Raw genomic sequence first — 27,534 nt, forward strand, 5'->3', positions numbered from 1 at the left:
TTTGGGTTATGTATAAACCATGGAGGGCTGAGGAGTTTGGGTTATGTATAAACCATGGAGGGCTGTGGAGTTTGAGTTATGTATAAACCATGGAGGGCTGAGGAGTTTGGGTTATGTATAAACCATGGAGGGCTGAGGAGTTTGAGTTATGTATAAACCATGGAGGGCTGTGGAGTTTGGGTTATGTAGAAACCATGGAGGGCTGAGGAGTTTGAGTTATGTATAAACCATGGAGGGCTGAGGAGTTTGAGTTATGTATAAACCATGGAGGGCTGTGGAGTTTGGGTTATGTATAAAACATGGAGGGCTGTGGAGTTTGGGTTATGTATAAACCATGGAGGGCTGAGGAGTTTGAGTTATGTATAAAACATGGAGGGCTGAGGAGTTTGGGTTATGTATAAACCATGGAGGGCTGTGGAGTTTGGGTTATGTATAAACCATGGAGGGCTGAGGAGTTTGGGTTATGTATAAACCATGGAGGGCTGTGGAGTTTGGGTTATGTATAAACCATGGAGGGCTGAGGAGTTTGGGTTATGTATAAACCATGGAGGGCTGTGGAGTTTGGGTTATGTATAAACCATGGAGGGCTGAGGAGTTTGGGTTATGTATAAACCATGGAGGGCTGAGGAGTTTGGGTTATGTATAAACCATGGAGGGCTGTGGAGTTTGGGTTATGTATAAACCATGGAGGGCTGTGGAGTTTGGGTTATGTATAAACCATGGAGGGCTGAGGAGTTTGGGTTATGTATAAACCATGGAGGGCTGTGGAGTTTGGGTTATGTATAAACCATGGAGGGCTGAGGAGTTTGGGTTATGTATAAACCATGGAGGGCTGTGGAGTTTGGGTTATGTATAAACCATGGAGGGCTGTGGAGTTTGGGTTATGTATAAACCATGGAGGGCTGTGGAGTTTGGGTTATGTATAAACCATGGAGGGCTGAGGAGTTTGGGTTATGTATAAACCATGGAGGGCTGTGGAGTTTGGGTTATGTATAAACCATGGAGGGCTGAGGAGTTTGGGTTATGTATAAACCATGGAGGGCTGTGGAGTTTGGGTTATGTATAAACCATGGAGGGCTGAGGAGTTTGGGTTATGTATAAACCATGGAGGGCTGAGGAGTTTGGGTTATGTATAAACCATGGAGGGCTGAGGAGTTTGGGTTATGTATAAACCATGGAGGGCTGAGGAGTTTGGGTTATGTATAAACCATGGAGGGCTGTGGAGTTTGGGTTATGTATAAACCATGGAGGGCTGAGGAGTTTGGGTTATGTATAAACCATGGAGGGCTGAGGAGTTTGGGTTATGTATAAACCATGGAGGGCTGAGGAGTTTGGGTTATGTATAAACCATGGAGGGCTGAGGAGTTTGGGTTATGTATAAACCATGGAGGGCTGAGGAGGACTGTGTAATTTATGTTATCAGACTACATTTCTGCATGGCTGCAGCATCTGCTGGTTTCATTCTTATCATTTAACTTAATGAGTGTCTGATTTAGACCAGGGAAACCAGAGCAGTAGGCCTATAGTGTGATGCTAACTAGATCTATTCTGAATTATTTAAAGCCACCTTTTCTATAGCTAGCTTCAGTTAGCTTCACATTCCAATTCAGGCTCCAACCACGCTACAAAGGAAGGATATTGATCCAACACCTGTACCTAACTCAAGCCAGGCTTGTATCGGTGTGTGCATACCTTGCGTGTACAGCCCAGTGAGTCGAATGCCAATATCTTCACTGAGAGAATGTTAAAAAACGCATTCCATGGACAACTAAGTTTTTGCCTAAATAAAAAGGAAAAAAAATAAGTTATCCTGCAAATTCAGGCTATTGCTGCAAATAGGCTATTAGAAGTGCAGCCTTTCTTTTAATAGACTGTCAATATGGCCGTCTTTGGTTTACCTGAATGGTGAGCCACCTTCTTGTCAACGGTTATACTGAGTTGAGTTCAGAATTGACCAAAGTCAGCTCATGAACATCTTTATCCCATTATTAGTATACTCCTCGGGTTTGTAGACTCCTCAGTCAATGACATTTGTGTAAGGGAGGAATGCAAACCTGCATATATGGCAGCCCATGGGAACCGGAGTTTGACCCTGTGGCATGATGTTATGGTATCCTATAATCACCCTGGATTATAACTGGGGGTTCGGAACTAAGGGACAGCATAAACTGATCCATCAAAACAGGTTCTCTGTCCTTGAAATCTTTCTTCGATTGATGTGACAGTATGTGTTTAAGACAATACACAGTAAAACTCCTGCTCAATGACACAACAACTTTATTAAATTATTTTTTTTATTCTGACCATGATTTATTTATACCCCTCTTTCATTCTAGAATGGAATAATTTTACAATTGAGCTCACAGGATACAGTGTAAGGGAATTCTTCCATTGACAGAGAGGCGGACCAAAGCGCAGCGTGGTTATTCTGATTCATGTTTAATTCAAAGATAAACACAAACACAACACAACAAAACAAAACAAAACTAAACTAAACTAAACTAAACAAAACAAAACAAAACAAAACAAAACAAAACAAGAAACGTGAATACCCAAAACAGCCCTATCTGGTGCAAACACAGAGACAGGAACAATCACCCACAAACACACAGGGAAACCCAGGCTACCTAAGTATGATTCTCAATCAGAGACAACTAATGACACCTGCCTCTGATTGAGAATCATACTAGGCCGAAACATAGAAATACCCAAAACCTAGAAAAACAAACATAGACTGCCCACCCCAACTCACGCCCTGACCATACTAAATAATGACAAAACAAAGGAAATAAAGGTCAGAACGTGACATACAGTACTTGTTTTTGTTTTGAAAATATATGCTGATGCGTGATTAAGCAATAAGTCATGAGGGGGTAAGGTATTTCAAATCAAATCAAATGTTATTTGTCCCATACATGTGTTTAGCAGATGTTTTTGTGGTTTTGTAGCAAAATGTTTGTGTTTCTAGCTCCAACAGTGCAGTAATATCTAACAAGTTATATCTAACAATACACACAATCTAAAGTAAAGGAATGGAATTAAGAATATATAAGTATTAGCATGAGCTGTGTCAGAGCGACATAAACTAAGATAGTATAGAATAGAAGAGAATACAGTATATACATATGTGTCACGCTCTGGCCATAGAGAGGTTTTTATTCTCTATTTTGGTTAGGCCAGGGTGTGACTAGCGTGGGCATTCTATGTTAATTTTCTATGTTTTGGATAGAGGAAATAAAAGAAAGAAATAAAGGAAATAAATACAAAATGTTTCCTATCTTAACACTTGATGAGTTTAGTTTTTCAGAGATATTGTACGCTTTCAAACTTTTTACATCTACGGTTAATCTGAGTGATATTTGTGGAATTGCATCTAGAGGTAGTCTGGCGAAAGATACATGTCTGTCTTCTCCAGAGTCTGGGAAGGCTCTTGGATGTTGTCGGCACGTTGCATTGATAATGTAGGGCCTGCGACTTCAACGTGGCATGCTATGCTGGTATCCCCTTTTCAAATTGAAAGAATCATTAAACTAGCTACCTGTTTGTCTGTCTCTAGTTGGGGCGAGGCGAATTGATTAGGAAGCGAGGAGCATTTTACATGCGAATATCTCGCATGTGATGACCAATCAAAGCTCAATTTCTGGGAGAGCGAATATTGCACCAACAAAACTAACTGCTGTCCAGACCAGTGGGACACAACACTCTCTCACCACATGGATGTGTTGGGCTGATCTAGTGTAGTCTTGTTGTTCCAGTTTTTTAAAGCCAGATAGTCAGATAAACATCACAATTTGGAGCCATACTGTACCTTGTCATTCAAACCACTCATTTAGTCAACAAATAGTAAACACTACAATGGCCTGAATCTCAACAACAGTAAGACATATATTACAATATCAGAACTACAGATTTACATTCATTGGTATAATAGATAGATTTACATGACGAAGAATAGAAAACAGAATGAAAACTACATTGACCACAGTTTAAATTGATTAACTTTTTCCTCAAAAAGGACCTTATTTAAATCAGTTATCCAGGTTTCACTGGTTAAGTCAAAATAGAAAATAAGATATTGTTGTCATTAGTTCATAACAGCAACAGAGTGAATCAACGTTTTAGTTCATAACAGCAACAGAGTGATTAAATGTTTTTAGTTCATATCAGCAACAGAGCGAATTTCCCACTTCCTTGGGAGCACATTTTGATCGAATAGGCAGTAATTATATCACATCGTTGTGTTCAACTGCCACACATAGTGTATCTTATGTCAGCTTACAAGACTTGATTTCATTTTTGGACACTATTCAAATCATGGGTGGAATTGGGGTAGGGGTTGGAATGTGTGGGAAGTTCTCAAAGTGAAAATATGACTACACACACTATTTCGTTCTGCTGCTTGCCAGTGAGTGAAATAGTGTTTTTAGTGGGCGTTGCCACTGAGACTAATGTTGGCTTGACAGTAGCAGCGACAGAACCACCAGAAAGAATGCTGTGCAGAGACTGGTCTTGCTGCTTATTCCACTTGAGGTCACAGCTGGGATGGAAAGAGAAAAGGGAAACATGCTCAAATGAAAATAGTGTTTGTTGCCCTGTAATGTGATTAGTGAGACAGCTGATTTGCTAAATACAACTGGATCACAACTCATAAATTATTGATTAATGTAGAGATAATGGCATATGATAAAATGGTGAAGAAAATACAATAATTACATTTTTAGACAATGCAGTGGGGCAAAAAAAGTATTTAGTCAGCCACCAATACTTATTTTCCACCATATTTTGCTAATAAATTTATTAAAAATTCAACAATGTGTTTTTCTGGATTTTTCTATCTCATTTTGTCTGTCATAGTTGAAGTGTACCTATGATGAAAATTACAGGCCTCTCTCATCTTTTTAAGTGGGAGAACTTGCACAATTGGTGGCTGACTAAATACTTTTTTTTGCCCCACTGTATATTTATTTAACTTATAATAGAATACAAATAAATAAATAAATATGTTAACCTGTGTCGTTGACTCTCACTGAGGTGGGGTCAATGTTGAAAGCTGTGATTTTTGGGGCGGCATTTATTAAAACAGTGCCAATCTCCCTGGAATTTGGGACGGAGGAGGATCTGAATGCTAAATTCATAGTATTGATGATGGATCCAGAGCTGGGAACAAATGAGAGATAAGATGTTAGATAGAAAGTGAGATCAATTTATATCAACATACAAAATGTAATGCAAAAAAATAAATCACCTGAATTCTGTCACAGTCAAACTGTTGAAAGAGGTGAAAGCTGATCGATAGAAGGGATCAAGCTGGAAGACAAAACAAGAAACAGATGAAGTTTAAACAAACAACTTCCTGTTGAGTAAAAGCTGACTATGTGACTGTATTCTACCCCTTTCAATAGTACATTCACATCTTCATTATTTTAAGAGGCTCACCTGAGTTTTAATCAGTAATGCTCGGGTTTGAAAGGCCTGAGAAGATGTGTTTGATAGGTCAGAGGTAAATGTCTCTCCGCTGGACCGGAACACCACAGTCACCTTAGTGAGTGCCACAACCGTAGTTTCAGTGGTTGTAGTTGTGATGATAGCAGTAGTGATGACAGGAGTAGCCGTTGTAGTTGTGTTGCTATTTGTGGTGGGCACTTTGAAGTCAAAAGAGCAGAAAAGTTACTGTACAAGCTAATGCTTTACACTGTCTGTTCTGTGTTTGATTTTTTGATTCTTCACTTAATTTTTTCTTTAAAATATTTATATTTTTGGGGCGTGGTTGCTCCAACTAGGTATTGCTTGTACTGCTTATTTGTTGTCTTGTATAGAAAATAAATAAAATAATTGTTCACAAAAATAGCTAGCTGCAGCAGTTCCATTCTCTCAGGTACCTGGGCTCTAACACTAACCTGGAGTAGGGTTCTGGCAGCACTTTGAATGACTGAGGGTTACTTTTTTTTTTGTACCTTGTTTATTTTTGGACGTTTGGACACCTCCCTGCCCCTCCCCCCAATTTGTCATAAAAAAAGTAGTGTAGTTCCAGTAGTTAGCTACACGGCAAGAAATGTAGTTAACTACTGAAAACACTAATTAGATATGAATTCGGTGCAACAACCACCAAGCTACTGCCAAATGTAGTTAAATTATTAGTTGAGCTACATGTATATATGTAAGAATTAAATGTAACAATCAGATTTTATTCAACACTGGAGAAATTTCTGTGTATAATCGTTTTCGTTCACCCAACTTGGTTTACTCACCTTTAACAATGATGGTGGTGACATCCACAGAGAGGTTGCCAAAGGTAATGTCTGGATTGGCAACTGCTTCTTTCAGTGTATTGCTAATGTCAGTAACCTCAGGGACAGATTGAGTGGAGGTCTCATTGAACACTAGTTGGACCTCTGCCTGTGTTTCTGCATCCATACGGGAATGGAAAATAGGTCTGCAAAAGGTCATAAAAGGTTATGAACAGTGGCATGCCAAAGGTTAAAAGAATATAATAGAATATAATGGAATATTACGTGAATCCAAGAACAATCGTCCGGATGAAGAGGATCCCATATTTTGCTTTGTAGATCACATCGAACTGTAAGGAATGGTACAAACAGGAGAACATTTGAATGATTTAACACACACAAAAACATGTCTATATATTCCTATCCACATAGCTAAGCCCTAGTTATTTAAGATAGACATTGGGGAATATAAATCAACATGTAGTGATGGAGACTTATTGTCACCTGATTAGAACATATTAAAGATGTACTTTAATAAAATATAGATTTTCCAACAATCGCCAAACATTATTGATGGTCATACACCCAATATGAACAAACTCAGAATTTCTAGGACTTACCACTGCAGTAATAGTTACTGCAAGTTCTTGGAATTGTGTACTTTGAGGGTCATTTAAAGTTTCTACAAACACTTGTTGTATGACGAAAGACACCAGTGGAACAGGTTGAAGATGTGCAGTTGTAGTTGTTGTTGTTGTACTAGTAGTAGTAGTATGTGTTGTTGTGGTAGTTGGTGCATTGGTTGTTGTGGTAGTTGGAGCTGTGCTGGTAGTTGTTGATAGTGGTGATGCTGTCTTTGACACTGTAGTTGTGGGGGCCACATAGGTGGTTGTAGTTGTGGGCCTAGTTGTAGGAATGGTAGCAGGAACAGTGACAGGTTTTCCAGTTGTTGCAGTGGTAGTACCGGCCACAGTGGTAGTAACAGAAGTTGTAGCAGGAACAGTGACAGGTTCTCCAGTTGTTGTGGTGGTAGTACCAGCCACAGTGGTAGTAACAGAAGTTGTAGCAGGAACAGTGACAGGTTCTCCAGTTGTTGTGGTGGTAGTACCAGCCACAGTGGTAGTAACAGAAGTTGTAGCAGGAACAGTGACAGGTTCTCCAGTTGTTGCGGTGGTATTACCGGCCACAGTGGTAGTAACAGAAGTTGTAGCAGGAACAGTGACAGGTTCTCCAGTTGTTGCGGTGGTAGTACCGGCCACAGTGGTAGTAACAGAAGTTGTAGCAGGAACAGTGACAGGTTCTCCAGTTGTTGTGGTGGTAGTACCGGCCACAGTGGTAGTAACAGAAGTTGTAGCAGGAACAGTGACAGGTTCTCCAGTTGTTGTGGTGGTAGTACCAGCCACAGTGGTAGTAACAGAAGTTGTAGCAGGAACAGAACTTGTTGCAGGAGCAGCTAAGTTAAAACATAAAATGGACATTTCAACATCTCTTTAAGGCTGTGTGGCAGTATAACACAGTCATTGTAACAGATGGGAGTATAACACGATGATCTTATATTGACATCTAAATCAGTAAATGTTGGGCTGTTATGTAATGCACATCTTGCAGCCTGTAAACAGGTTGCAACATTTCACATGGACCACTTCAGCTGAAAACCATTTCTCATGTTTACAGTACATTCAGACCCCTTGAATTCCTGCCTGCACTGAGCCTGCCTTTCATCCTGTAACTTTGCCCCACCTATCTCGATTACTGACCTCTGCCGGACCTGTCCCTGAGCCTACCTTCCGTCCTGTACCTTTGCTCTACATATCTGTATATTGACCCCTGCCTGCCCTTGACCTGTCTCTTGCCTGCCCCTGTTGGATTAATACACTGTTGTTACTTCAACGTTGTCTGCGTCTTGGCCTTACCTGAAATGTGTTATTACAAACTGGCCACAACTGACCCAGCAGACCCGGGCCAGCTTCTCAACGCCATCTTTTCCCAAGGAGCCACCTTGGGGAGGTATGAGGAATTGCTTCGTGACCTTATGGGGGGGGTCCAAATGTTGGCTGAATGCCATGGCCGGGCTTTGGACATTTTGCTGGAGCATTGTCGCCAGCGAAATGGCAATACAGGATCAACACGAAGAGTTGTCTGTGTTGCAGGACTCTTGGTCATTTTGTATCCTCTTGTCTTTTAAAAGACCAGGCCCACCGGTAGGAGCGAGTACTCTGGTGGGCCATATGGAGAACTTTTATGCTTCCCTTACTCGCACCCCCTTTTCATGCCATTCTACTGTGGGGAAACCAGTCCAAATCTCTTTGCGTCCTCATTGACTCTCGAGCCGACGAGAGCTTTTTGGACGCTACCCTGGCTTCCGATTTGAACATCCCCACTCAGCCCCTCTCCATTCCCATGGATGTTAGAGCACTGGACGGGCGCTCTATAGGCCGGGTCACTCATATTACCACTCCCATCAACCTATGGGTGTCAGGGAATCACAGCGAGACTATTCCATTTCTGCTCATCAAGTCTCCTCAGATTCCCACAGATTTGGGATTGTCCTTGCTCCAGCGACACAATCCCCTCATCCGTTCTGCCACGTCCATTGTCTGAAGTCAGCGCAACCTGCCCCGGGACGCCTTCCTGGGGGCTGGGAAGTTGTCCCGGACCTCTCACCATTCCCGCGGAGTACCAGGACCTCCAGGTGTTGAGCAAAGCCCGGGCCACTTTGCTTCCGCCACACCGACACTCTGACTGCAGGACTGACCCTCTCCCTAGCACCACGCCGCCCCGGGGATGTCTGTACTCTCTGTCGGGCCCGGAGACCAAGGCTATGGAGACCTACATTGGGGACTCCCTAGCCACAGGATTTATCCATCCCTCTTCCTCTCCTGCCGGCGCCGGGTTCTACTTCTTGGAGAAAAAGGACAAGACCCTGCGCCCGTGCAGACTTCCGGGGACTCAATTACATTACTGTGAAGAACCGTTACCTGCTACCACTCATTTCCTCGGCCTTTGAGCCGCTCCAGGGGGCCACTGTTTTTCTACGGAATGCCTATGACCTGGTGCTGATACGAGAGGGGGACAAATGGAAGAACGCCTTCAACATGGTCAGCAGCCACTACAAGTATCTGTTCATGCATTTTGGCCTCACCAATGCCACTGCTGTGTTCCAGGCTCTGGTAAATGACGTTCTCTGCGTCATGTTGAAACAGTTCGTCTTCATCTATATTGATGACATCCTCTTCTTCTCCTGCTCCCCTCCAAGACCCCGTGCTCCACGTACGACAGGTTCTTCACCACCTTCTGGAGAATCAGCTGTTTGTGAAGGCAGAGAAGTGCGAGTTCCATCTCTCCACCATCCACATTCTGGGTTTCTTCATGACTGCTGGGAGTGTCCAGGGAAGGTGAGAGCAGTGGTGGATTGGCTCCAGCCTACGTCCAGGGTGCAGCTGCAACGTTTCCAGGGGTTTGCTTACTTCTATTGTCGCTTTATCTGGGGTTATAGCACCCTGGTTTCCCCCCTGTCTGCACTCACCTCTACCAAGGTTCGTTCACGTGGTCCTCTGCCCCTGACCGGATGTTCCGGGACCTCAAACACCGCTTCACCACTGGTCCTATCTTGGTTCATCCTGACCCTTCCCATCAGTTCATGGTGGAGGCCGATGCTTCGGATGTCAGAGTGGGGGCTGTTCTGTCCCAATATTCTGCCCTGGACCTTAAGCTGCATCCTTGTGCCTTCTTCTCCCACCGTTTCAACTCCACAGAGAGGAACTACGATGTGGGGAATCGGGAGCGTGAAGTTTGGCATTAGAGGAATGGAGGCACTGGCTGGAAGTGGCGGAACATCCGTTCATTGTGTGGACCTACCACAAAAGCCTGGATTATCTCCGCCCTGCCCAGCACCTCAATCCACATCAATCGCTGTTATAGTTCCACTGTTACTACCCCAGAGCCCGAGACCGTCCTTCCCACCTTGTGCCTGGAGACGGCACTCAGCTGGGGTATTGGGAAACAGGTTCCGGAAGGCGCAGCGGTCCCAGCCGAACCCTGGAGGGGGCCCAGATAACCAGATGTTTTTGCCTGACTCTGTCCGCTCCGTGGTCCTGGAGTGGGCCCATTCCTCCAGGTTTGCCTGCCCCTCGGGCTCCCAGCGGACCCTGGTCTTCGTGCGACAACGCTTTTGGTGACCTAAAATGGTTCCGGATTTCGCCGCATTTGTTGCCGCCTGCACGGTCTGTGCACAGAACAAGACTCCCCGGCAACCTCCGGCTGGTCTTTTTCAACCACTGCTTGTCTCTCACCGTCTCCCTGGTACCATATATCCCTGGATTTCGTCTCGGGTCTCCACCCGTCTGAGGGAAACACTGCCATCCTGACTGTGGTCAACCGGTTTTCCAATACATTCCTCTACCCAATCTCTCTCTACCGGCCAAGGAGATGGCCCAGCTTATGGTGCAGCACGTCTTCCGGATCCGTGGACTCCCGGTGGACATGGTCTCCGACCAGGGTCCTCAGTTCTCATCCCAGTCCTGGAAGGCTTTTTGCATGCTCATTGGGTCATCGGCCTGACTGTCCTCCGGGATCCACCCCCAGTCCACTGGCCAGTCGGAGCGAGCCAACCAAGACTTGGAGATGACCCTTCGCTGCCTAGTCTCTGCCAACCCCACCACCTGGAGTCAGCAACTGGTGTGGGTCGAGTACACCCGCAACTACCTTCCTTACTCTGCCACTGGTCTCTCGCCCTTTGAGTGTTCTCTGGGCTATCCCAGCCCTCATTATTCTCCAAGCAAGAGGAAGAGGTCGGCATACCTTCGGTCCAGATGTTTGTCCACCGTTGTAGTCGTACCTGGAAGAGAGCCGGGTCGGCCTTTCTCAAGACCACCTCTAAGTATCGATGACAAGCGGACCGTCACTGGTTTCACCTGTCTTTGTGATTGTCTCCTTGTCCCTGTTTTCTAGTTTCCCAGTTTTTGTCACTCCTGCCTGCCTGCCTGCCCCGACCCTGAGCCTGCCTACCGTCTTGTATCTTTGCCCTACCTACCTATTTTTCTACAACTTGATTGGAGTCCATCTGTGATATATTCAATGATTTGGAAGGTCACACACCTGTCTATATAAGGTCCCAGAGTTGACAGTGGAAAAAGAGGAAAAATCAAGCCATGAGGTCGAAGGAATTGTCCATAGAGCTGCGAGACAGAACTGTGTTGAGGCACAGGTCTGGGCTAGGGTACCAAAACATGTCTGCAGCATTTAAGGTCCCCAATAACACAATGGCTTCCATCATTCTTAAATGGAACAGAAGGATATCCATCTCAGCAGCACTCCACCAATCAGCCTTTTATGGTAGAGTGGCCAAAAAGAAGCAACTCCTCAGTAAAAGGCACATGACAGCCCACTTGGAGTTTGCCATGAGAAACAAAGGTTCTCTGGTCTGATGAAACCTAGATTTTAGTCTTTGGATTGAATGCCAAGTGTCACGTCTGGAGGAAACCCAGAGTCTGCTTGGAGTCATCGAAAGACCCTCAGACCATGAGAAACAAGATTCTCTGGTCTGATGAAACCAAGATTGAACTCTTATGCCTGAATGCCAAGCGTCACATCTGGAGGAAACCTGGCCCTATGGTGAATCATGGTGGTGGCAGCATCATTCTGTGGGGATGTTGTTCAGCGACATGGACTGGGAGACTAATCAGGATCGAGGGAAAGATGAAAGGAGCAAAGTACAGAGAGATCCTTGATGAAAACCTGCTCCAGAGCGCTCAGGACCTCAGACTGGGGTGAATGTTCACCTTCCAACAGGACAATGACCCTAAGCACACAGTCAAGAAAACACAGGAGTGGATTCTGAACATGTGCCGTGAGTGGCCAAGCCAGATCCCCGACTTGAACCATTTGAATATCTCTGGAGAGACCTGAAAATAGCTGTGCAGGGACGCTCCCAATATAACCTGACAGCGCTTGAGAGGATCTGCACAGAAGAATGGGGAAAATCTCCCCAAAAACAGATGTGCAAAGCTTGTATCATCATACCTAAGAAGACTCAAGGCTGTAATCACTGCCAAAGGTGCTTCAACAAAGTACTGAAAGGGGTTCTGAATACTTACATGTAAATGTATTATGTAAGTGTAATATTTCAATTTTTTATTTTTTTATAAATTAGCAAACATGTCTAAAAAACTGTTTTTTGCAGTGTCATTATTGGGTGTTGTGTGGAGATTGATGACAAAGAAAGGAACATTTAATCAATTTTAGAATGATGCTGTAACGTAACAAAATGTGAAAAAATTCAAGGGGTCTGAATACTTTCTGAATGGACTGTAGATGCTACAAACACACAGTTCGAAGCATTAGAATGAGAAGAAATGTGGCATTCTGATACAGAACACTCACATTATTAGCAACGTGTGCATTACAGAGCAAGAGCAGGCAAATCACAACTGAAATGTACGTCATTTTATTTGTATTTTTTTATTTTATTTTATTTTAAACTCAATGGTTGAAATAAATCGCTTCACCAATTACTGTTCCAAATAGATTTGTGATGCTCCAATTTAAAAAAATATATAACTTACCACATAATAAAATGGAATTGAATTAATACATGTGTTTACCTGTGTTGTTGACCGTCACTGAGTTGAGGTCAATATTGAAAGCTGTGATGTTTTGAGCAGCATTTATCAAAACAATGCCAATCTCTGTGATATTAGGGACCGATGGGGAGCTGAATGCTACATTTACAGTATTGATGATGGATCCAGAGCTGAGAAGAAATTAGAGATAACATGTTAGATAGAAAGTGAGATGAATTTAAATCAACACACAACATGTAATGCAAAAAAATCACCTGAATGCTGTCACATCCAAACTGTTGAAAGAGGTGAAAGCCGATCGATAGAAAGGTTCAAGCTGGAAGACAAAACAAGAAACAGATGAATTTTAAACAAACAACTTACTGTCAATTAAAAGTTGACTGTATTACTGTATTCTACCCCTCTCGTTAGGACATTCACATCTTCATTGTTTTGGGAGGCTCACCTTAGTTTTAATCAGCAATGCTCGGGTTTGAAAGGCCTGAGAAGATGGGTTTGATAGATCAGAGGTAAATGTCTCTCCTCTGGACCTGAACACCACAGGAACCCTAGAGTTTGCAACAGCGGTAGTTGCAGTTGTCGTGGCTGTGATGATGGCAGTAGTGATGACAGGAGTAACCGTTGTAGTTGTGGTGGCATTTGATGCACTAGTGACGGTTGTAGTGGGTAAAGCTGTAACAGTCGTTGCCGACACACCAGTGATGACTGGAGTGGGTTCAAAAGTTGTTGATGAAGAATCTATGATAGTTGTAGTGGGTTCACCAGTTGTTGTTGACACACCAGTGATGGTTGTAGAAGGTTCATTAGTTGTTGTAGAAACACCAGTGATTGTCGTAGTGGGTTCACCAGCAGTTGTCGACACAGCTTTGACTGTTGATGTGGGTTGAACAGTTGATTTTGTTGACTCAGTGATGGTTGTGGTGGGTTCACCAGTTGTTGTCGATGCCCCAGTAACAGTTGTTGACACAACAGTGACAGTTGTAGTGGGTTCACCAGTTGTTTTTGTTGACTCAGTGACAGTCGTAGTAGGTTCACCAGTTGTTTTTGATGAAACCGTGATAGTTGTAGTGGGTTCACCAGTTGTTGTTGACACACCAGTGATGGTTGTAGAAGGTTCATTAGTTGTTGTAGAAACACCAGTGATTGTCGTAGTGGGTTCACCAGCAGTTGTCGACACAGCTTTGACTGTTGATGTGGGTTGAACAGTTGTTTTTGTTGACTCAGTGATGGCTGTAGTGGGTTCATCAGTTGTTGTTGATGAAACTGTGACAGTCGTAGTGGGTTCACCAGTTGTTGTCAATGCACCATTCACGGTTGTCGTTGTTTCACCAGTTGTTGTCGACACAGCAGTGATGGTTGTAGTGGGTTCACCAGTTGTTTTTGTTGACTCTGTGATGGTTGTAGTGGAATCAACAGTTGTTTTTGATGCATCAATGATGGTTGTAGTGGGTTCACCAGTTGTTGATGACACACCAGTGTTGGTTGTAGAAGGTTCATTAGTTGTTGTTGATGAAACTGTGACGGATGTAGTGGGTTCACCAGTTGTTGATGAAGACTCAATGATAGTTGTAGTGGGTTCACCAGTTGTTTTTGTTGACTCTGTGATGGTTGTAGTGGAATCAACAGTTGTTTTTGTTGACTCAGTGACAGTCGTAGTGGGTTCACCAGTTGTTGTCGACACAGCAGTGATGGTTGTAGTGGGTTCACCAGTTGTTGATGAAGACTCAATGATAGTTGTAGTGGGTTCAACAGTTGTTGTTGACACAGCAGTGACTGTTGTTGTGGGTTGAAGAGTTGTTTTTGTTGACTCAGTGATGATTGTAGTGGGTTCATCAGTTGTTGTTGATGAAATCGTGATGGATGTAGTGGGTTCACCAGCTGCTGTCGACACAGCAGTGATGGTTGTAGTGGGTTCACCAGTTGTTGTCGATGCCCCATCAACAGTTGTAGTGGGTTCCCCAGTTGTTGTCAACACAGCAGTGACTGTTGAAGTGGGTTCACCAGTTGTTGATGAAGATTCAATGATAGTTGTAGTGGGTTCACCAGTTGTTGTTGACACACCAGTGATGGTTGTAGTGGGTTCACCAGTTGTTGATGACACACCAATCATAGTTGTAGTGGGTTCACCAGTTGTTGTTGATGAAACTGTGACGGATGTAGTGGGTTCACCAGTTGTTGTTGACTCTGTGACAGTCGTAGTTGTTTCACCAGTTGTTGTCGACACAGTAGTGACTTTTGTAGTGGGTTCACCAGTTGTTTTTATTGACTCGGTGATGGTTGTAGTGGGTTCATCAGTTGTTGTTGATGAAACCGTGATGGATGTAGTGGGTTCACCAGTTGTTGTCGATGCCCCAGTAACAATTGTAGTGGGTTCACCAGTTGTTGTCGACACACCAGTGATGGTTGTAGAAGGTTCATTAGTTGTTGTAGAAACACCAGTGATGCTTGTAGTGGGTTCATCAGTTGTTTTCGTTGACTCGGTGATGGTTGTAGTGGGATCACCAGTTGTTGATGAAGACTCAATGATAGTTGTAGTGGGTTCACCAGTTGTTGTCAACACAGCAGTGACTGTTGAAGTGGGTTCACCAGTTGTTTTTGTTGACTCAGTGATGGTTGTAGTGGGTTCACCAGTTGTTGTCGATGCCCCAGTAACAATTGTAGTGGGTTCACCAGTTGTTGTCGACACAGCAGTGACTGTTGAAGTGGGTTCACCAGTTGTTTTTGTTGACTCAGTGATGGTTGTCGTGGGTTCATCAGTTGTTGTTGATGAAACAGTGATGGTTGTAGTGGGTTCACCAGTTGTTGATGAAGACTCAATGATAGTTGTAGTGGATTCACCAGTTGTTGTTGACACACCAGTGATGGTTGTAGTGGGTTCACCAGTTGTTGATGACACACCAATGATAGTTGTAGTGGGTTCAGCAGTTGTTGTTGACACACCAGTGATGGTTGTAGAAGGTTCATTAGTTGTTGTAGAAACACCAGTGATTGTCGTAGTGGGTTCACCAGTTGTTGTTGACACAGCTTTGACTGTTGATGTGGGTTGAACAGTTGTTTTTGTTGACTCAGTGATGGGTGTAGTGGGTTCACCAGTTGTTGTCGACACAGCAGTGACTATTGTTGTTGGTTCAACAGTTGTTTTTGTTGACTCAGTGATGCTTGTAGTGGGTTCATCAGTTGTTGTTGATGAAACCGTGATCCTTGTAGTTGGTTCACCAGTTGTTGTTGATGAAACAGTGATGGATGTAGTGGGTTCAGTTGTTGTCGACACAGCAGTGACTATTGTTGTTGTTTCACCACTTGTTTTTGTTGACTCAGTGATGGTTGTAGTTGGTTCACCAGTTGTTGATGAAGACTCAATGATAGTTGTAGTGGGTTCACCAGTTGTTGTTGACACACCAGTGATTGTCGTAGTGGGTTCACCAGTTGTCGTCGACACAGCTTTGACTGTTGATGTGGGTTCATCAGTTGTTGTTGATGAAACAGTGATGGTTGTAGTGGAATCACCAGTTGTTTTTGTTGACTCAGTGACAGTCGTAGTGGGTTCAACAGTTGTTGTTGATGCCCCAGTAACAATTGTAGTGGGTTCACCAGTTGTTGTCGATGCCCCAGTAACAGTTGTAGTGGGTTCACCAGTTGTTGTCAACACAGCAGTGACTGTTGTTGTGGGTTCACCAGTTGTTTTTGTTGACTCGGTGATGCTTGTAGTGGGTTCATCAGTTGTTGTTGATGAAACCGTAATGGATGTAGTTGGTTCACCAGTTGTCGATGACACACCAATGATGGTTGTAGTGGGTTCACCCGTTGTTGTTGACACACCAGTGATTGTTGTAGTGGGTTCACCAGTTGTTTTTGTTGACTCAGTGATGGTTGTCGTGGGTTCATCAGTTGTTGTTGATGAAACAGTGATGGTTGTCGTGGGTTCACCAGTTGTTTTTGTTGACTCAGTGATGGTTGTCGTGGGTTCATCAGTTGTTGTTGATGAAACAGTGATAGTTGTAGTGGGTTCACCAGTTGTTGTTGACACACCAGTGATGGTTGTAGTGGGTTCACCAGTTGTTGATGACACACCAATGATAGTTGTAGTGGGTTCAGCAGTTGTTGTTGACACACCAGTGATGGTTGTAGAAGGTTCATTAGTTGTTGTAGAAACACCAGTGATTGTCGTAGTGGGTTCACCAGTTGTTGTTGACACAGCTTTGACTGTTGATGTGGGTTGAACAGTTGTTTTTGTTGACTCAGTGATGCTTGTAGTGGGTTCATCAGTTGTTGTTGATGAAACCGTGATGGATGTAGTTGGTTCATCAGTTGTTGTCGACACAGCAGTGACTATTGTTGTTGGTTCACCAGTTGTTTTTGTTGACTCAGTGATGGTTGTCGTGGGTTCATCAGTTGTTGTTGATGAAACAGTGATGGTTGTAGTGGGTTCACCAGTTGTTGATGAAGACTCAATGATAGTTGTAGTGGGTTCACCAGTTGTTGTTGACACACCAGTGATGGTTGTAGTGGGTTCACCAGTTGTTGATGACACACCAATGATAGTTGTAGTGGGTTCAGCAGTTGTTGTTGACACACCAGTGATGGTTGTAGAAGGTTCATTAGTTGTTGTTGACACACCAGTGATTGTCGTAGTGGGTTCACCAGTTGTTGTTGACACAGCTTTGACTGTTGATGTGGGTTGAACAGTTGTTTTTGTTGACTCAGTGATGCTTGTAGTGGGTTCATCAGTTGTTGTTGATGAAACCGTGATGGATGTATTGGGTTCACCAGTTGTTGTCGACACAGCAGTGACTATTGTTGTTGGTTCACCAGTTGTTTTTGTTGACTCAGTGATGGTTGTCGTGGGTTCATCAGTTGTTGTTGATGAAACAGTGATGGTTGTAGTGGGTTCACCAGTTGTTGATGAAGACTCAATGATAGTTGTAGTGGGTTCACCAGTTGTTGTTGACACACCAGTGATGGTTGTAGTGGGTTCACCAGTTGTTGTTGACACACCAATGATAGTTGTAGTGGGTTCAGCAGTTGTTGTTGACACACCAGTGATGGTTGTAGAAGGTTCATTAGTTGTTGTAGAAACACCAGTGATGCTTGTAGTGGGTTCATCAGTTGTTTTTGTTGACTCGGTGATGGTTGCAGTGGGTTCACCAGTTGTTGATGACACACCAATGATAGTTGTAGTGGGTTTACCAGTTGTTGTTGACACACCAGTGATGGTTGTAGAAGGTTCATTAGTTGTTGTAGAAACACCAGTGATTGTCGTAGTGGGTTCACCAGTTGTTGTTGACACAGCTTTGACTGTTGATGTGGGTTGAACAGTTGTTTTTGTTGACTCAGTGATGCTTGTAGTGGGTTCATCAGTTGTTGTTGATGAAACCGTGATGGATGTAGTGGGTTCACCAGTTGTTGATGAAGACTCAATGATAGTTGTAGTGGATTCACCAGTTGTTGTTGACACACCAGTGATGGTTGTAGTGGGTTCACCAGTTGTTGTTGACACAGCTTTGACTGTTGATGTGGGTTGAACAGTTGTTTTTGTTGACTCAGTGATGGGTGTAGTGGGTTCACCAGTTGTTGTCGACACAGCAGTGACTATTGTTGTTGGTTCAACAGTTGTTTTTGTTGACTCAGTGATGCTTGTAGTGGGTTCATCAGTTGTTGTTGATGAAACCGTGATCCTTGTAGTTGGTTCACCAGTTGTTGTTGATGAAACAGTGATGGATGTAGTGGGTTCAGTTGTTGTCGACACAGCAGTGACTATTGTTGTTGGTTCACCAGTTGTTTTTGTTGACTCAGTGATGGTTGTAGTTGGTTCACCAGTTGTTAATGAAGACTCAATGATAGTTGTAGTGGGTTCACCAGTTGTTGTTGACACACCAGTGATTGTCGTAGTGGGTTCACCAGTTGTCGTCGACACAGCTTTGACTGTTGATGTGGGTTCATCAGTTGTTGTTGATGAAACAGTGATGGTTGTAGTGGAATCACCAGTTGTTTTTGTTGACTCAGTGACAGTCGTAGTGGGTTCACCAGTTGTTGTCGATGCCCCAGTAACAGTTGTAGTGGGTTCACCAGTTGTTGTCAACACAGCAGTGACTGTTGTTGTGGGTTCACCAGTTGTTTTTGTTGACTCGGTGATGCTTGTAGTGGGTTCATCAGTTGTTGTTGATGAAACCGTAATGGATGTAGTTGGTTCACCAGTTGTCGATGACACACCAATGATAGTTGTAGTGGGTTCACCCGTTGTTGTTGACACACCAGTGATGGTTGTAGAAGGTTCATTAGTTGTTGTAGAAATACCAGTGACTGTTGAAGTGGGTTCACCAGTTGTTTTGTTGACTCAGTGATGGTTGTCGTGGGTTCATCAGTTGTTGTTGATGAAACAGTGATGGTTGTAGTGGGTTCACCAGTTGTTGATGAAGACTCAATGATAGTTGTAGTGGGTTCACCAGTTGTTGTTGACACACCAGTGATGGTTGTAGTGGGTTCACCAGTTGTTGATGACACACCAATGATAGTTGTAGTGGGTTCAGCAGTTGTTGTTGACACACCAGTGATGGTTGTAGAAGGTTCATTAGTTGTTGTAGAAACACCAGTGATTGTCGTAGTGGGTTCACCAGTTGTTGTTGACACAGCTTTGACTGTTGATGTGGGTTGAACAGTTGTTTTGTTGACTCAGTGATGCTTGTAGTGGGTTCATCAGTTGTTGTTGATGAAACCGTGATGGATGTATTGGGTTCACCAGTTGTTGTCGACACAGCAGTGACTATTGTTGTTGGTTCACCAGTTGTTTTTGTTGACTCAGTGATGGTTGTAGTTTTTCACCAGTTGTTGATGAAGACTCAATGATAGTTGTATTGGGTTCACCAGTTGTTGTTGACACACCAATGATAGTTGTAGTGGGTTCACCAGTTGTTGTTGATGAAACTGTGACGGATGTAGTGGGTTCACCAGTTGTTGTTGACTCTGTGACAGTCGTAGTTGTTTCACCAGTTGTTGTCGACACAGTAGTGACTTTTGTAGTGGGTTCACCAGTTGTTTTTATTGACTCGGTGATGGTTGTAGTGGGTTCATCAGTTGTTGTTGATGAAACCGTGATGGATGTAGTGGGTTCACCAGTTGTTGTCGATGCCCCAGTAACAATTGTAGTGGGTTCACCAGTTGTTGTCGACACACCAGTGATGGTTGTAGAAGGTTCATTAGTTGTTGTAGAAACACCAGTGATGCTTGTAGTGGGTTCATCAGTTGTTTTCGTTGACTCGGTGATGGTTGTAGTGGGATCACCAGTTGTTGTCGATGCCCCAGTAACAGTTGTAGTGGGTTCACCAGTTGTTGTCGATGCCCCAGTAACAGTTGTAGTGGGTTCACTAGTTGTTGTCGACACAGCAGTGACTATTGTTGTTGGTTCACCAGTTGTTTTTGTTGACTCAGTGATGGTTGTAGTGGGTTCACCAGTTGTTGATGAAGACTCAATGATAGTTGTAGTGGGTTCACCAGTTGTTGTCAACACAGCAGTGACTGTTGAAGTGGGTTCACCAGTTGTTTTTGTTGACTCAGTGATGGTTGTAGTGGGTTCACCAGTTGTTGTCGATGCCCCAGTAACAATTGTAGTGGGTTCACCAGTTGTTGTCGACACAGCAGTGACTGTTGAAGTGGGTTCACCAGTTGTTTTTGTTGACTCGGTGATGCTTGTAGTGGGTTCATCAGTTGTTGTTGATGAAACCGTAATGGATGTAGTTGGTTCACCAGTTGTCGATGACACACCAATGATAGTTGTAGTGGGTTCACCCGTTGTTGTTGACACACCAGTGATGGTTGTAGAAGGTTCATTAGTTGTTGTAGAAATACCAGTGACTGTTGAAGTGGGTTCACCAGTTGTTTTTGTTGACTCAGTGATGGTTGTCGTGGATTCATCAGTTGTTGTTGATGAAACAGTGATGGTTGTAGTTGGTTCACCAGTTGTTGATGAAGACTCAATGATAGTTGTAGTGGGTTCACCAGTTGTTGTTGACACACCAGTGATTGTCGTAGTGGGTTCACCAGTTGTCGTCGACACAGCTTTGACTGTTGATGTGGGTTCATCAGTTGTTGTTGATGAAACAGTGATGGTTGTAGTGGAATCACCAGTTGTTTTTGTTGACTCAGTGACAGTCGTAGTGGGTTCACCAGTTGTTGTCGATGCCCCAGTAACAGTTGTAGTGGGTTCACCAGTTGTTGTCAACACAGCAGTGACTGTTGTTGTGGGTTCACCAGTTGTTTTTGTTGACTCGGTGATGCTTGTAGTGGGTTCATCAGTTGTTGTTGATGAAACCGTAATGGATGTAGTTGGTTCACCAGTTGTCGATGACACACCAATGATGGTTGTAGTGGGTTCACCGTTGTTGTTGACACACCAGTGATGGTTGTAGAAGGTTCATTAGTTGTTGTAGAAATACCAGTGACTGTTGAAGTGGGTTCACCAGTTGTTTTTGTTGACTCAGTGATGGTTGTCGTGGGTTCATCAGTTGTTGTTGATGAAACAGTGATGGTTGTAGTGGGTTCACCAGTTGTTGATGAAGACTCAATGATAGTTGTAGTGGGTTCACCAGTTGTTGTTGACACACCAGTGATGGTTGTAGTGGGTTCACCAGTTGTTGATGACACACCAATGATAGTTGTAGTGGGTTCAGCAGTTGTTGTTGACACACCAGTGATGGTTGTAGAAGGTTCATTAGTTGTTGTAGAAACACCAGTGATTGTCGTAGTGGGTTCACCAGTTGTTGTTGACACAGCTTTGACTGTTGATGTGGGTTGAACAGTTGTTTTTGTTGACTCAGTGATGCTTGTAGTGGGTTCATCAGTTGTTGTTGATGAAACCGTGATGGATGTATTGGGTTCACCAGTTGTTGTCGACACAGCAGTGACTATTGTTGTTGGTTCACCAGTTGTTTTTGTTGACTCAGTGATGGTTGTAGTTTTTTCACCAGTTGTTGATGAAGACTCAATCATAGTTGTAGTGGGTTCACCAGTTGTTGTTGATGAAACTGTGACGGATGTAGTGGGTTCACCAGTTGTTGTTGACTCTGTGACAGTCGTAGTTGTTTCACCAGTTGTTGTCGACACAGTAGTGACTTTTGTAGTGGGTTCACCAGTTGTTTTTATTGACTCGTGATGGTTGTAGTGGGTTCATCAGTTGTTGTTGATGAAACCGTGATGGATGTAGTGGGTTCACCAGTTGTTGTCGATGCCCCAGTAACAATTGTAGTGGGTTCACCAGTTATTGTCGACACACCAGTGATGGTTGTAGAAGGTTCATTAGTTGTTGTAGAAACACCAGTGATGCTTGTAGTGGGTTCATCAGTTGTTTTCGTTGACTCGGTGATGGTTGTAGTGGGATCACCAGTTGTTGTCGATGCCCCAGTAACAGTTGTAGTGGGTTCACCAGTTGTTGTCGATGCCCCAGTAACAGTTGTAGTGGGTTCACTAGTTGTTGTCGACACAGCAGTGACTATTGTTGTTGGTTCACCAGTTGTTTTTGTTGACTCAGTGATGGTTGTAGTTGGTTCACCAGTTGTTGATGAAGACTCAATGATAGTTGTAGTGGGTTCACCAGTTGTTGTCAACACAGCAGTGACTGTTGAAGTGGGTTCACCAGTTGTTTTTGTTGACTCAGTGATGGTTGTAGTGGGTTCACCAGTTGTTGTCGATGCCCCAGTAACAATTGTAGTGGGTTCACCAGTTGTTGTCGACACAGCAGTGACTGTTGAAGTGGGTTCACCAGTTGTTTTTGTTGACTCGGTGATGCTTGTAGTGGGTTCATCAGTTGTTGTTGATGAAACCGTAATGGATGTAGTTGGTTCACCAGTTGTCGATGACACACCAATGATAGTTGTAGTGGGTTCACCCGTTGTTGTTGACACACCAGTGATGGTTGTAGAAGGTTCATTAGTTGTTGTAGAAATACCAGTGACTGTTGAAGTGGGTTCACCAGTTGTTTTTGTTGACTCAGTGATGGTTGTCGTGGGTTCATCAGTTGTTGTTGATGAAACAGTGATGGTTGTAGTGGGTTCACCAGTTGTTGATGAAGACTCAATGATAGTTGTAGTGGGTTCACCAGTTGTTGTTGACACACCAGTGATGGTTGTAGTGGGTTCACCAGTTGTTGATGACACACCAATGATAGTTGTAGTGGGTTCAGCAGTTGTTGTTGACACACCAGTGATGGTTGTAGAAGGTTCATTAGTTGTTGTAGAAACACCAGTGATTGTCGTAGTGGGTTCACCAGTTGTTGTTGACACAGCTTTGACTGTTGATGTGGGTTGAACAGTTGTTTTTGTTGACTCAGTGATGGGTGTAGTGGGTTCACCAGTTGTTGTCGACACAGCAGTGACTATTGTTGTTGGTTCACCAGTTGTTTTTGTTGACTCAGTGATGCTTGTAGTGGGTTCATCAGTTGTTGTTGATGAAACCGTGATGCTTGTAGTTGGTTCACCAGTTGTTGTTGATGAAACAGTGATGGATGTAGTGGGTTCACCAGTTGTTGTCGACACAGCAGTGACTATTGTTGTTGGTTCACCAGTTGTTTTTGTTGACTCAGTGATGGTTGTAGTTGGTTCACCAGTTGTTGATGAAGACTCAATGATAGTTGTAGTGGGTTCACCAGTTGTTGTTGACACACCAGTGATTGTCGTAGTGGGTTCACCAGTTGTCGTCGACACAGCTTTGACTGTTGATGTGGGTTCATCAGTTGTTGTTGATGAAACAGTGATGGTTGTAGTGGAATCACCAGTTGTTTTTGTTGACTCAGTGACAGTCGTAGTGGGTTCAACAGTTGTTGTTGATGCCCCAGTAACAATTGTAGTGGGTTCACCAGTTGTTGTCGATGCCCCAGTAACAGTTGTAGTGGGTTCACCAGTTGTTGTCAACACAGCAGTGACTGTTGAAGTGGGTTCACCAGTTGTTTTTGTTGACTCAGTGATGGTTGTCGTGGGTTCATCAGTTGTTGTTGATGAAACAGTGATGGTTGTAGTGGGTTCACCAGTTGTTGATGAAGACTCAATGATAGTTGTAGTGGATTCACCAGTTGTTGTTGACACACCAGTGATGGTTGTAGTGGGTTCACCAGTTGTTGATGACACACCAATGATAGTTGTAGAAGGTTCATTAGTTGTTGTAGAAACACCAGTGATTGTCGTAGTGGGTTCACCAGTTGTTGTTGACACACCAGTGATGGTTGTAGAAGGTTCATTAGTTGTTGTAGAAACACCAGTGATTGTCGTAGTGGGTTCACCAGTTGTTGTTGACACAGCTTTGACTGTTGATGTGGGTTGAACAGTTGTTTTTGTTGACTCAGTGACAGTCGTAGTGGGTTCAACAATTGTTGTTGATGCCCCAGTAACAATTGTAGTGGGTTCACCAGTTGTTGTCGATGCCCCAGTAACAGTTGTAGTGGGTTCACCAGTTGTTGTCAACACAGCAGTGACTGTTGTTGTGGGTTCACCAGTTGTTTTTGTTGACTCGGTGATGCTTGTAGTGGGTTCACCAGTTGTTTTTGTTGACTCGGTGATGCTTGTAGTGGGTTCATCAGTTGTTGTTGATGAAACCGTAATGGATGTAGTTGGTTCACCAGTTGTCGATGACACACCAATGATAGTTGTAGTGGGTTCACCAGTTGTTGTTGACACACCAGTGATGGTTGTAGAAGGTTCATTAGTTGTTGTAGAAATACCAGTGACTGTTGAAGTGGGTTCACCAGTTGTTTTTGTTGACTCAGTGATGGTTGTCGTGGGTTCATCAGTTGTTGTTGATGAAACAGTGATGGTTGTAGTGGGTTCACCAGTTGTTGATGAAGACTCAATGATAGTTGTAGTGGGTTCACCAGTTGTTGTTGACACACCAGTGATGGTTGTAGTGGGTTCACCAGTTGTTGATGACACACCAATGATAGTTGTAGTGGGTTCAGCAGTTGTTGTTGACACACCAGTGATGGTTGTAGAAGGTTCATTAGTTGTTGTAGAAACACCAGTGATTGTCGTAGTGGGTTCACCAGTTGTTGTTGACACAGCTTTGACTGTTGATGTGGGTTGAACAGTTGTTTTTTTGACTCAGTGATGCTTGTAGTGGGTTCATCAGTTGTTGTTGATGAAACCGTGATGGATGTATTGGGTTCACCAGTTGTTGTCGACAGCAGTGACTATTGTTGTTGGTTCACCAGTTGTTTTTGTTGACTCAGTGATGGTTGTAGTTGGTTCACCAGTTGTTGATGAAGACTCAATGATAGTTGTAGTGGGTTCACCAGTTGTTGTCAACACAGCAGTGACTGTTGAAGTGGGTTCACCAGTTGTTTTTGTTGACTCAGTGATGGTTGTAGTGGGTTCACCAGTTGTTGTCGATGCCCCAGTAACAATTGTAGTGGGTTCACCAGTTGTTGTCGACACAGCAGTGACTGTTGAAGTGGGTTCACCAGTTGTTTTTGTTGACTCAGTGATGGTTGTCGTGGGTTCATCAGTTGTTGTTGATGAAACAGTGATGGTTGTAGTGGGTTCACCAGTTGTTGATGAAGACTCAATGATAGTTGTAGCGGATTCACCAGTTGTTGTTGACACACCAGTGATGGTTGTAGTGGGTTCACCAGTTGTTGATGACACACCAATGATAGTTGTAGAAGGTTCATTAGTTGTTGATGAAACACCAGTGATTGTCGTAGTGGGTTCACCAGTTGTTGTTGACACACCAGTGATGGTTGTAGAAGGTTCATTAGTTGTTGTAGAAACACCAGTGATTGTCGTAGTGGGTTCACCAGTTGTTGTTGACACAGCTTTGACTGTTGATGTGGGTTGAACAGTTGTTTTTGTTGACTCAGTGATGGGTGTAGTGGGTTCACCAGTTGTTGTCGACACAGCAGTGACTATTGTTGTTGGTTCACCAGTTGTTTTTGTTGACTCAGTGATGCTTGTAGTGGGTTCATCAGTTGTTGTTGATGAAACCGTGATGCTTGTAGTTGGTTCACCAGTTGTTGTTGATGAAACAGTGATGGATGTAGTGGGTTCAGTTGTTGTCGACACAGCAGTGACTATTGTTGTTGGTTCACCAGTTGTTTTTGTTGACTCAGTGATGGTTGTAGTTGGTTCACCAGTTGTTGATGAAGACTCAATGATAGTTGTAGTGGGTTCACCAGTTGTTGTTGACACACCAGTGATTGTCGTAGTGGGTTCACCAGTTGTCGTCGACACAGCTTTGACTGTTGATGTGGGTTCATCAGTTGTTGTTGATGAAACAGTGATGGTTGTAGTGGAATCACCAGTTGTTTTTGTTGACTCAGTGACAGTCGTAGTGGGTTCAACAGTTGTTGTTGATGCCCCAGTAACAATTGTAGTGGGTTCACCAGTTGTTGTCGATGCCCCAGTAACAGTTGTAGTGGGTTCACCAGTTGTTGTCAACACAGCAGTGACTGTTGTTGTGGGTTCACCAGTTGTTTTTGTTGACTCGGTGATGCTTGTAGTGGGTTCATCAGTTGTTGTTGATGAAACCGTGATGGATGTAGTTGGTTCACCAGTTGTCGATGACACACTCAATGATAGTTGTAGTGGGTTCACCCGTTGTTGTTGACACACCAGTGATGGTTGTAGAAGGTTCATTAGTTGTTGTAGAAATACCAGTGACTGTTGAAGTGGGTTCACCAGTTGTTTTTGTTGACTCAGTGATGGTTGTCGTGGGTTCATCAGTTGTTGTTGATGAAACAGTGATGGTTGTAGTGGGTTCACCAGTTGTTGATGAAGACTCAATGATAGTTGTAGTGGGTTCACCAGTTGTTGTTGACACACCAGTGATGGTTGTAGTGGGTTCACCAGTTGTTGATGACACACCAATGATAGTTGTAGTGGGTTCAGCAGTTGTTGTTGTTGACACACCAGTGATGGTTGTAGAAGGTTCATTAGTTGTTGTAGAAACACCAGTGATTGTCGTAGTGGGTTCACCAGTTGTTGTTGACACAGCTTTGACTGTTGATGTGGGTTGAACAGTTGTTTTTGTTGACTCAGTGATGCTTGTAGTGGGTTCATCAGTTGTTGTTGATGAAACCGTGATGGATGTATTGGGTTCACCAGTTGTTGTCGACACAGCAGTGACTATTGTTGTTGGTTCACCAGTTGTTTTTGTTGACTCAGTGATGGTTGTAGTTTTTTCACCAGTTGTTGATGAAGACTCAATGATAGTTGTATTGGGTTCACCAGTTGTTGTTGACACACCAGTGATTGTCGTAGTGGGTTCACCAGTTGATGTTGACACAGCTTTGACTGTTGATGTGGGTTCATCAGTTGTTGTTGAGGAAACAGTGATGGTTGTAGTGGAATCACCAGTTGTTTTTGTTGACTCAGTGACAGTCGTAGTGGGTTCAACAGTTGTTGTTGATGCCCCAGTAACAATTGTAGTGGGTTCACCAGTTGTTGTCGATGCCCCAGTAACAATTGTAGTGGGTTCACCAGTTGTTGTCGACACAGCAGTGACTGTTGAAGTGGGTTCACCAGTTGTTTTTGTTGACTCAGTGATGGTTGTCGTGGGTTCATCAGTTATTGTTGATGAAACAGTGATGGTTGTAGTGGGTTCACCAGTTGTTGATGAAGACTCAATGATAGTTGTAGTGGGTTCACCAGTTGTTGTTGACACACCAGTGATGGTTGTAGTGGGTTCACCAGTTGTTGATGACACACCAATGATAGTTGTAGTGGGTTCAGCAGTTGTTGTTGACACACCAG

At 43.6% G+C, this 27,534-nt stretch overlaps 2 protein-coding genes across 7 annotated transcripts; one reads left to right on the plus strand and one right to left on the minus strand.

Annotated features, from left to right (window-relative positions):
* Positions 1-2,260: 2,260 nt before the first annotated feature.
* LOC118381868 (mucin-5AC-like) lies at positions 2,261-15,057 on the minus strand. Its single transcript, XM_052459192.1, has 10 exons — positions 13,254-15,057; positions 13,063-13,124; positions 12,830-12,978; positions 6,848-7,680; positions 6,513-6,577; positions 6,249-6,433; positions 5,437-5,642; positions 5,246-5,307; positions 5,009-5,157; positions 2,261-4,537 (listed from the first exon to the last, which is right to left on the minus strand). The coding sequence occupies exons 1-10, from the start codon at positions 14,916-14,918 to the stop codon at positions 4,446-4,448; spliced, it is 3,468 nt and encodes a 1,155-aa protein (XP_052315152.1). The 5' UTR covers positions 14,919-15,057; the 3' UTR covers positions 2,261-4,445.
* Positions 15,058-17,141: 2,084 nt separating this feature from the next.
* LOC127906658 (uncharacterized) lies at positions 17,142-27,534 on the plus strand. 6 transcript variants are annotated; one of them, XM_052459244.1, is made up of 3 exons: positions 17,142-17,401; positions 18,032-19,078; positions 24,486-24,874. In XM_052459244.1, exons 2-3 carry the CDS (start codon positions 18,355-18,357, stop codon positions 24,866-24,868), a joined length of 1,107 nt encoding a protein of 368 aa, XP_052315204.1. In that variant the 5' UTR covers positions 17,142-17,401; positions 18,032-18,354; the 3' UTR covers positions 24,869-24,874. The 6 variants fall into 6 exon arrangements, with proteins under 6 accessions (XP_052315204.1, XP_052315205.1, XP_052315200.1 ...); XM_052459245.1 differs by lacking the exon at positions 24,486-24,874 and adding an exon at positions 21,214-21,944; XM_052459240.1 differs by lacking the exons at positions 17,142-17,401; positions 18,032-19,078 and adding exons at positions 19,480-20,626; positions 26,710-27,534 and having other exon boundaries at positions 24,486-24,779.

This window comes from Oncorhynchus keta, chromosome 13 (genome assembly GCF_023373465.1).
Source record: "Oncorhynchus keta strain PuntledgeMale-10-30-2019 chromosome 13, Oket_V2, whole genome shotgun sequence".
NCBI lineage: Eukaryota > Metazoa > Chordata > Actinopteri > Salmoniformes > Salmonidae > Oncorhynchus > Oncorhynchus keta.